We start from the raw sequence: 11,460 nt of genomic DNA on the forward strand, positions 1-11,460 counted from the left end.
GTCACCCCTATAGGGTGTACGCGATTGAGGTGTCCCAGCCTGAGAGAGTCCTGGTCAGAGTGGATGAGAAGGAGCTGCTTCCCTCAGTACAAAGGTCAGTTTAGTGGGGGGTGGTTTGGTTTGGGGGGGGAGGGAAGAAGTGGAATGGTGGTTGAAGGACCAGAGGGAGAGGGCAGGGCCAAGTCGTGGAATCATCATAAATTTCCCACAGTGGACAAACAGGCTATTCAGCCCAACAACTGACCCTCCACAGAAGTTACCACCACACCCACACCACATCCTTGTAACCCTACATTTCCCATGGCTAATACACCTAACTGACATATCCCTTAACACTGTGTGCAATTTAGCTAACTTGTATATCTTTGGACTGCGGGAGGAAACCGAAGCACCTGGCAAAAACCCACACGGACACAGGGAGATTGCGTGGAGTTTGCACAAAGTCCGTGGTCTTCGATGCTGTGAGGCAACAGTGCCAACCACGGAGCCATATTGTCATTGGATGTTAGTGTGCATGTGTAGAGCTCACTGGGTTTCCCATCCTGGGATAGTGACAGGAACATAGTTCACATGAAAATGGGGGAAGAGGGCTGAATAAAAGAGATGTTCCACTTTGGAGGAAATCAATGATGCCCTGATCAGGAAGAAAACCCTGAGGAGATGGTGGAGATGGGATTAGATTTCAACCCAGGATGAGGGAGAGTGTGATACCTAGTTTACCAGACTTGGGGGAACAGGAGAGGAAAATTTGTTGTAGAAACTGGAAGGGTCTGTTTTGAATTTTTATCTTGTGCTGACACTGAAGAATTTCGTAAACTGTTATCGGATTTTAGATGAAAAGTATTTGCAGATACTAAACACAAACTTAATTTCCTATCAAGATCCTTGATGCAGAACAGTCTGTTCTGCCTCATCAGGACCCACAATTTGACACTCAACATTTCGGGCATAAGGACTTCATCAGAAATTGCCCAAAATGCCAACACTCCTGCTGTTCAGAGGCTGCCTGACCTGCTGCACTTTTCCAGCACCACACCTTTTGACTCTGACTCTCCAGCATCTGCAGCCTTCACTTTCTACCACAATTTGAGAGTCAGCCAAATATGGTTGCAGCTTTTTCTGCTCTTAATGATTATTCACATTTGCTGACCATTTGATAACACGTGTAACACCTTGGAAAAGACAAGGGAGAGGTCATTAAGATGCCAACCTCTGTGCTCAAAGATCTGCTATTGAGAGAACTGGCCTGTTCAGTCACATTAAGACCACTAAGAGGAACATGTGAACTTGAGCAGATGGCATCCTTGAACTAAGGGACACTCAAAATCTGACTAATAGGATAAGATCGTGAACCATAGCAATGACTGTGACTTTCTGTGCTCGTGCAGTTTTTCAGGACTGATTAAACTCAACAATATCCAAACTTCATCAATATGAATAGTGATCAATGAAGCTTTTATTAATTTAGTTCACTGTTCTGCTTCACACTTCTTGATAATTTAATTTTGAAATGGATGTGCCACTGTAATGAAGGTGCAAGTCAGCAAGAGTTAATAACACTTCCTAACTGGGAGTTGTTCATCAGTGGATTCTTTTCGACACTCAACTATAGACTTTGTGCCAAGGGTCAATTTACAACAGAAGTAAAATTTCGTAAGTTTCTTTTGAGATCGAGTTCCACATGAGAGTTCTTGAATTAAGAGTAAGGATTAAAGGTGGCATTTCTTTAAAAAAAGGAATCTGAATCTTAAAAATCAGTGACATGCTGAGAAAATTTATCTCTGGACTGTTATAGCATTGTTAATGTCAGAGGAAACTATCTTAATACCGTTGGGTGTGATTGAATGCGATTCACAGCAACAATAACAGTAAAACCTTCCTCCTGCATTCATTTATGAATTTACTCGTGTGCTGCTAGGTTGAAGGACCTAGTGAATCGTTTCCCACACACAGAGCAGATAAATGGTCTCTCTCCAGTGTGAACTTGCTGGTGAGCGAGGAGAGCAGATGAATGCCTAAAACACTTTCCACAGTAAGTGCAGCTGAATGGCTTCTCCCCATTGTGAATTTGCTCATGAGACTTGAGGGCTGATGATACAGTGAAACCCTTCCCACACACAGTGCGGGTGAATGGTTTTTCCCCTGTGTGAATCTGGTGGTGAGCTATCAGATTGTGAGACTTTGTGAATATCTTCTCACAAACAGGGCAGATGAATAGCCCCTCCTTAGTGTGAACCCGCTGGTGGTCATTGAGGCTGTGTGAATGTTTGAACCTCTTATCACAGTGAGTGCAGCTGAACGGTTTCTCCTCAGAGTGAACACGTTGGTGAGTCACTAAATTTGATGACTTTGAGAATCCCTTCCCACATGTGGAGCAGGTGAATGGCTTCTCCCTAGTGTGAACTCGCTGGTGTTGACTGAGGTCAGACGAAGACCTGAACATTTTTTCACAGTGAGGACAGCTGAAAGGCCTCTCCTCAGTGTGAATTTGCTGGTGTAACGTGAGAGAAGATGTCTGAGTAAATCCTTTCCCACACATGGGACAGATGCATGGCTTCTCCTCAGCATGAACACGCTGGCGTGAACAAAGGCCGGAAGGTCGAGCAAATCCCTTCCTGCACACAGAGCAGGTGAACGGCTTCTCCCCAGTGTGACTGCGTCGATGGATTTCCAACCGGGTTGAGTAACTAAATCCTTTCCCACAGTCCTCACATTTCCATACTTTCTCCATGTTCTGGGTATCCTTGGTCTCTCCAGGGGAGATGATTAGTTGAAGCCACATGCAGGCAAAAGACGTGTACGGTTTTCTCCACTGTGAGCGTAGTGATATTTTTCAGAGTATGTAACTGGTTAAAGCTCTTTCCACAGTCAGTTCACTGGTACATTCTCACATGGGTATGGGTATGGGTGTGTGTGTGTGTGTGTATGTATGTATGTATATATCCCTGTACTCTTCCAGTCTCACTGATGTTTGAAATCATTTTCCAGAGACAGAACACAGAAACACTTCTCCTTCCACATTCAGGGGCAGATAATATTCAACTGTCTGTTTGGTTCAAGTCTCCCATCTGAAAATTCTTCCCCTCTAAAAACCTGCAAAAGGGAAAAGAAAGTCATCAGTCAACACAGGATAGAAATTCAGACAATTTCATTTCCCAGCATTTGGACCATATCCCTCTAAATCCTTCCCATTCATATAACCATCCAGATGCCTTGTAAATGTTGTGATGATATCCATCTTCACCACTTGCTTTGGCAGCACATTGTGTACACGCACCACTCTCAGTGTGAAAAAGTTGCCCTTTGGGCCCTTTTGAAAACTTTCCCCTCTCATCTTAAACCAATGCCCTCTAGTTCTGACTCCCCCATCCCAAGAAAAAGACCTTGTCTATTCACCCTTTCCATGTCTTTCATAATTTTATTAACCTCTGTAACATCACCCCTTAGCCTCCGATGCTCCAGGGAAAACAGACTCAGTCTATTCAGCTTCTCCTTATAGCTCAATCATTTCAATCTAGGCAACATCCTTGTAATCTTTTCTGAATGGTTTGAAGTTTCACAACATCTTCCAAAAGCAAGGAGCTCAGAATTGCACACAATATTCCAAAAGTGGCCGACCCAATATCCTGTACAGATGCAACATGACCTCCCAACTCCTAAGCATTGGTCAATGCACTGACCAATAAAGGCAAGCATATCAAACACCGTCTTCACTATCCTGTCTTACCTGCAACAACATTCTCAAGAACTATGAACCTGCTATCCAAGGTCTCGCAGTACCTTACCTCTAAGCGTATAAGTCCTCCCCAATTTAGCTTTCCAAAATGCAGCACCTAACATTTATCTAAATTAAAATCCGGCTACTACCCCTCTAACCCATCTGATTAGGATCCCATTGTAATTTGAGGTAATCTTCTTCACTACCCACTACACCTCCAATTTTGGTGTCACCTGCAAACTTACTAACCATACCTCATATGTTCACATCCAAATTATTTATATAAAAGATGAATAGCAGTGGACCCAGCACCAATTCTTGCAGGACACCACTGGTCACAGGTCTCCAGTATGAAAAGCAACCATCCACCATCACCCTTTGTCTTCTACCTTTGAGCCAATTCTGTATTCAAATGGCTAGTTCTCCCTGTATCAATGTGATCTAACCATGCTAACATGTCTATCATGAGGAACGCCGAATGCCTTCCTGAAGTCCATTCAGATCATGCCCACTGCTTTGCCCTCATCAATCCTCTTTGCTACTTCTTCAAAAAAACTCAGTCAAGATAAGGTAGACAGTGAAAGACTTTTTCCTAGGATGATGATGTCAGCTTGTACAAGAGGGCATAACGACAAATAGATTTAAGACAGATGTCAGAGGCAGGTTCTTTACAGAGAGAGTGGTAAGGGCGTGGAATGCCCTACCTGCTAAAGTAGTCAACTCAGCCATATTAGGGAGATTTAAACAATCCTTAGATAAGCACATTGATGATTTTTGGATAGTGTAGGGGTACGAGCTGAGAATAGTTCACAGGCCGGTGCAACAGAGGGTCGAAGGGCCTGTTCTGCGCTGTATTGTTCAATGTTCTCTATGTTCTATGTAAGTTAGTAAGACATGATATCCCATGCATAAAGCCATGTTGAGTACTGTTAATCAATCCTTGCCTTTCCAAATACATGTAAATGCTGTCTCTCACAGTTTCCTCCAAAAACGTTCCCACCACTGATATCTGGGTCACTGGCCTGTTGTTCCCATGCTTTTCGTTACCACTTTTCTTCAATAGTGGCATGACAGCCAACCTCCAATCTTCTAGTACCTCACCTGTGGCTATCAATATTTCATTTTAAGTGCTGGCAATTTATCTCAGACTTCCTCCTTATCAATTTTAAGCCCTTCAAGTGACTTTCTCCTATTTCACAATGGCTTGGGCAGCATGTTATTTCTTGGTAAAGACAGGTGCAAGAAATTCATTTAACTCTCAGTCTCCATGCAAGAGTCTACTTTTCAGCTCCAAAACCATCCCTACTCTTGATCATACCATGGTTTAACTATTTACATACCTATAGAAGGCTTTATGATTCAGTATTGCATTGGCCAGCACCATTTTTACTATGGTTTTCAATTGTATGCCTTACTTGATATCGGTCATAAAAACGCATTGATCTTATTTGTAATAATCAACACTTGATTTGCCACCTGGGTAACTCTGGCTTTGTTGTCTTTCAGTTTTAAGATAATAAACTTGTCTGTGCCTATAATATTTCATTTTTAAAGTTAGTACGATGCCCAATTACCACCTCACACACCTTTTACTCCAGATTATTTTCCACTAATCAATGAACTTGACTTTCCACCAGCTAATTTTTCTTACTTTAGATTCTTTAATATTCTTCCCTTGTTAGCCTAAACCGCGTGGTACAATGACTAAAAACGTTAAATATTCCATATTGACACACTGATAATTCATTTTTAAAAAGGAAGACTCACACTGCCGTCTCTCTCATTAAACTGGTGGCATACCATTGTGGAATATTTTGCTGAACAAACTATTAGAGTACTTGTATTTCACTGCTCATTACACTGCCGGTATTAGAGTCCTAGAGATGTACAGCATGGAAACAGACCCTTCGGTCCAACCTGTCCATGCTGACCAGATTTCCCAACCCAACCTAGTCCCAACCCTCCATATACCCATCCAAATGCCTCTTAAAATGTTGCAATTGTACCAGCCTCCACCACTTACTATGGCAGCTCATTCCATACCCATATCACCCTCTGTATGAAAAAGTTGCTCCTTAGGTCTCTTTTATATCTTTCCCCTCTCACCCTAAACCTATGCCCTCTAGATCTGGACTCCCTGACCCCAGGGAAAAGACTTTGCCTACTTACCCTATCCATAGAACATAGAACAATACAGCACAGAACAGGCCCTTCGGCCCACGATGTTGTGCCGAACATCTATCCTAGATTAAGCACCCATCCATGTACCAATCCAATTGCCGCTTAAAGGTCGTCAATGATTCGGACTCTACCACTGCCACGGGCAGCGCTTTCCATGCCCCCACCACTCTCTGGGTAAAGAACCCACCCCTGACATCTCCCCTTTACCTTCCACCCTTCACCTTAAATTTATGTCCCCTTGTAATACTCTGTTGAACCCGGGGAAAAAGTTTCTGACTGTCTACTCTATCTATTCCTCTGATCATCTTATAAACCTCTATCAAGTCACCCCTCATCCTTCGCCGTTCCAACGAGAAAAGGCCGAGAACTCTCAACCTGTCCTCGTACGACCTATTCTCCATTCCAGGCAACATCCTGGTAAATCTTCTCTGCACCCTCTCCAAAGCTTCCACATCTTTCCTAAAGTGAGGCGACCAGAACTGCACACAGTACTCCAAATGTGGCCTAACCAAAGTCCTGTACAGCTGCAACATCACTTCACGACTCTTGAATTCAATCCCTCTGCTAATGAACGCTAATACACCATAGGCCTTCTTACAAGCTCTATCCACCTGAGTGGCTACTTTCAAAGATCTATGTACATAGACCCCAAGATCCCTCTGTTCCTCCACCTGACTAAGAACTCTACCGTTAACCCTGTATTCCGCATTCTTATTTGTTCTTCCAAAATGGACAACCTCACACTTGGCAGGGTTGAACTCCATCTGCCACTCCTCAGCCCAGCTCTGCATCATATCCAAGTCCCTTTGCAGCCGACAACAGCCCTCCTCACTGTCCACAACTCCACCAATCTTCGTATCATCTGCAAATTTACTGACCCACCCTTTGACTCCCTCACCCAAGTCATTAATAAAAATTACAAACAGCAGAGGACCCAGAACTGATCCCTGCGGAACTCCACTTGTAACTGGGCTCCAGGCTGAATATTTACCATCTACCACCACTCTCTGACTTCGACCAGTTAGCCAGTTTTCAATCCAATTGGCCAAGTTTCCCTCTATCCCATGCCTCCTGACTTTCCACATAAGCCTACCATGGGGGACCTTATCAAATGCCTTACTAAAATCCATGTACACTACATCCACTGCTCTACCCTCATCCACATGCTTGGTCACCTCCTCAAAGAATTCAATAAGACTTGTAAGGCAAGACCTACCCTTCACAAATCCGTGCTGGCTGTCCCTAATCAAGCAGTATCTTTCCAGATACTCATAAATCCTATCCCTCAGTACCCTTTCCATTACTTTGCCTACCACAGAAGTAAGACTAACTGGCCTGTGATTCCCAGGGTTATCCCTATTCCCTTTTTTGAACAGGGGCACAACATTCGCTACTCTCCAGTCACCTGGTACCAACCCCGTTGACAGTGAAGACGAAAAGATCATTGCCAACGGTACTGCAATTTCCTCTCTTGCTTCCCACATAATCCTAGGATATATCCCGTCAGGCCCGGGGGCCTTGTCTATCCTCAAGTTGTTCAAAATGTCCAATACATCTTCCTTCATAACAAGTATCTCTTCTAGCTTACCAGTCCGTTTCACACTCTCCTCTTCAACAATACGGTCCCTCTCGTTCATAAATACTGAAGAAAAGTACTCGTTCAAGACCTCTCCTATCTCTTCCGACTCAATACACAATCTCCCACTACTGTCCTTGATCGGACCTACCCTCATTCTCATCATTCTCATGTTTCTCACATACGCATAAAATGCCTTGGGGTTATCCTTGATCCTATCCGCCAAGGATTTTTCATGCCCTCTCTTAGCTCTCCTAATCCCTTTCTTCAGGTCCCTTCTGGCTATCCTGTATCCCCCCACCTTTTTTACTACCCTCCCTAATCTTACTGAAACATCTGTAACCAGGAACCTCCAACAACCATTCCTGTCCCTCATCTATCCACATTTCCGTGATGGCCACAACATCATAGTCCCAGGTACCGATCCATGCCTTAAGTTCACCCACCTTATTTCTGATACTTCTTGCGTTGAAGTATACGCACTTGAGCCCATCTCTCTGTCCGCAAGTATTCCCTGTCAGTGCTACGTTCTCCACAGCCTCCCTACAATCTTGGACATCCTGAAACACAGCTAGCTTACTTGCTGGACTACAAGTCCGGATCCCATCCCCCTGCCAAATTAGTTTAAACCCCCCCGAAGAGTGCTAGCAAACCAACCCCCAGGATATTGGTGCCCTTCTGGTTCAGGTGCAACCCCTCCTGTTTGTACAGGTCCCACCATCCCCAGAATGCAGTCCAATTTTCTAAATACCTGAAGCCCTCCCTCCTACACCATCCTTGCAGCCACGTGTTCAACTGCACTCTCTCCCTATTTCTTGCCTCACTGTCACGTGGCACCGGCAACAACCCAGAGATGACGACTCTGTCTGTCCTAGCTTTTAGCTTCCAGCCTAACTCCCTGAGTTCTTGAGTGACCTCCCCACCCCTCTTCCTACCTATGTTGTTGGTGCCAATGTGCACCATGACTTCTGGCTGCACACCCTCCACCTTAAGGATTCTGAAGACACGGTCCGAGACGTCTCGGACCCTGGCACCCGGGAGGCAACAAACCATTCGAGAGTCTCGCCCATGTCCACAGAACCGCCTGTCCGTACCTCTAACTAGAGAGTCTCCTATAACTAGCGCTCTCCTGCTCTCCCCCTTTCCCTTCTTAGTCTCAGAGCCAGACCTCACGCCACTGACCCCTTCACTGCAACTTACACCTGCAAGGCTGTCCCCTCCAACAGTTTCCAAAGCTGTATACCTATTTTTTAGGGGAACGACCACAGGGGAACCCTGCACTGCCTGCTTCTTCCCCTTCCCACCTCTAACTGTTACCCAGCTACCTCTGTTCTCCGGTGTAACTATGTCCCTGTAGCTTCTATCAATCACCCTCTCAGCCTCTCGAATAATCCTCAGTTCATCCAACTCCAGTTCCAGTTCCCTAACTCGTTCAGTGAGGAGCAGGATCAGTCTGCATTTCCTGCAGACGAACAGACCCAATCAAATACTCACCTTCCCGACCAGCTCTGCGCTCCGACCTCACTTCCGCCCGGCTCACGCCACTCTCCGCGGTGAATAGACCGTTGTCATCGAGGTAAGCTGTTTAAATACTACTCACTCACCTTCCCGACCAGCTCTGCGCTCCGACCTCACTTCTGCCCCGCTCGCGCCGCTCTCCGCGGTGAAAAGCCCCTCATGATTTTGTAAACCTCTGTAAGGTCACCCCACAACCTCCGATCTCCAAGGAAACAGCCCCAGCCTGTTCAGCCTCTCCCTGTTGCTTAAATCCTCCAACGCTGGCAACAGCCTTGTAAATCTTTTCTGAATCCTTTCACATTTCATTTCTGATAGGAAGGAGACCAGAATTGCACACAATATTCCAACAGTGGCATAACCAATGTCCTGTACAGCCGCAACTTGACCTCCTGTACTCAATACTCTGACCAATAAAGGAAAGCATACCAAATGCCTTCTTCACTATCCTATCTACTTGCGACTCCACTTTCAAGGAAGTATGAACCTGCACTCCAAGGTCTCTTTGTTTAGCAACACTGCCTAGGACCTTACCATTATGTGTAAGTCCTGCTAAGATTTGCTTTCCCAAAATGCAGCATCTCATATTTATCTGAATTAAACTCCATCTGCCACTTCTCAGCCCATTAGCCCATCTGGTCAAGATCCTGTTGTAATCTGTGCTGTCCACTACACCTCTAATTTTGGTGTCATCTGCAAACTTACTGACTGTATCTCTTATGCTCGCATCCAAATCATTTATGTGAATGACAAAAAGTAGAGGTACCAGCACCCATCCTTGTGGCACTCTACTGGTTACAGGCCTCCAGTCTGAAAAACAACCCTCCTCCACCACCTTTGAACCAGTATTGTAGTATAACTTCTCTAACTGTATTGACTGCAACACGCTATTCCCTACACACCAGATCGTACAAAAAGGAAAATGCACAAGTGGCATATTTCCCTTCCCATCATGCCCCGCGGTAGTGACTGTGCCCTATGCAGGATACAGGAAAGTGGTGCGCAGTCGCAGTCCCAGCTCGTGTCTGAGGCAGCCACTAAAGTGACAGTGGGGAGTGACGCTGTCTTTTCTCATCTGCAGGTGGTAAGGATGCGGGGCCGTGGAGGGAGCTGGTGGGGGGACAGGAATAGTTTATAAACACTTGTAAAATGTCTAAAACCTCCTTTAAGTCCCGGATTTGCGTCCTTGGGGCCTTTACCTTAGAAGACTTACCGTGCAAGCCCCGCCATCTTGGATCCCAGTGAGCAAGGCGCATGCGTAATCAGGTTAGCAACGCGACTGGAAATAGGTGGGGCCGCAAATTGTCTGTTTCAAGCCGGGTCCTAGTGCCTGGTGTTTGTAACGCTGTGGTCAAACAGGTTTTTAAGCATCATCACCCACTATCAGGCTGCAGGTGATATTTTCAGCTGTTGAGAAATGGTCTTCTTTAATCAGTGTGAGAGATTACATTCCCGTGTAGTTACCCGAAACAGCTGCTCCTCAACATTTGGTAATAGTTTCGACCAGCACACCGAGTCTTAGCTGCGTGTTTTAGTGGTGGTGGCCTTGGAGGAGGGGGTAGGGTGAGTCAGAAGATTTTGTTTTAAACCAGCTCTTGGTTCAACAAGTAACATGTCGAGCTTGGGTGTACAGGGCCACTAAGAAATAGAGAAAATTGGAACGGGGCAGGGCATTTAACCCTGCGAGCCAGCACCGCCGTTTAATATTATCCTGGCTAATTATCCAATTCAGTATCCGTTTTGTTCCATAACCTTTGATCCTTTTAGCACCCCCAAAAAAATCCATTTCATTTTTGACAACTTGGTGGAAGGCAGGGGAGGATTTGAAGTCAAAGAGGGTAGCGCTAGAAAAACACAGCAGGTCAGGCAGCATCCAAGGAGCAGAGAGTTGACGTTTCGGGCATAAATCCTTCATCAGGAGTGTGGCAGATGAGAAATAAATGGTGCGGATGGACGGAAGGTAGGTGGGAAGGTGATAGATGCAAGTGGGGGGAAATTGTGATAGGTTGGTGGGGAGGGTTGTGATGTTCTGTCCTGTGTTGATAGTGATGCTGACTCTGTCAACTCATTTTACAGGGAATAAGAACAAAATAATTTGGAAAGAGAAAACCAAGGTGAAATATCACACCTGATTGATTCAGTAAATTCATTAAGACATCAAATCGTCCACTTTTGAACGTGGAAGGAGAAATGTTTCTCTGTTCTGTTTGTGGGAAAAAAAATTCAAACATTGTTCTAAAAAGAGACACATCAACAAATGAGAGTGCTCGTGAATTTTTATTTCTTTATTCATTCACGGAATGAGCATATCACTGGCTAGGCCCATTGCCCATTGCTAATTTGCCCAGAGGGCAGTTAAGAGTCAACCACATTGCTGTGGGTCAGGAGTCTCAAGTAGGGAAGACCAGGTAAGGATGACAGTTTCCTTCCCAAAAAGGCACTAGTGAACCAGATGGATTTTTCTGACAAT

The 11,460-nt window shown here is 45.1% G+C and overlaps 1 protein-coding gene across 1 annotated transcript; it reads right to left on the reverse strand.

Annotated features, from left to right (window-relative positions):
- Nucleotides 1–1,476: 1,476 nt before the first annotated feature.
- LOC132825996 (gastrula zinc finger protein XlCGF8.2DB-like) lies at nucleotides 1,477–10,232 on the reverse strand. The gene is made up of 2 exons (XM_060841702.1): nucleotides 10,204–10,232; nucleotides 1,477–3,093 (listed from the first exon to the last, which is right to left on the reverse strand). The coding sequence occupies exon 2, from the start codon at nucleotides 2,780–2,782 to the stop codon at nucleotides 1,901–1,903; it is 882 nt and encodes a 293-aa protein (XP_060697685.1). The 5' UTR covers nucleotides 2,783–3,093; nucleotides 10,204–10,232; the 3' UTR covers nucleotides 1,477–1,900.
- Between the last annotated feature and the right edge of the window lie 1,228 nt (nucleotides 10,233–11,460).

The sequence above is a fragment of the Hemiscyllium ocellatum genome, chromosome 21 (assembly GCF_020745735.1).
Source record: "Hemiscyllium ocellatum isolate sHemOce1 chromosome 21, sHemOce1.pat.X.cur, whole genome shotgun sequence".
NCBI classification, from domain to species: Eukaryota; Metazoa; Chordata; class Chondrichthyes; order Orectolobiformes; family Hemiscylliidae; genus Hemiscyllium; species Hemiscyllium ocellatum.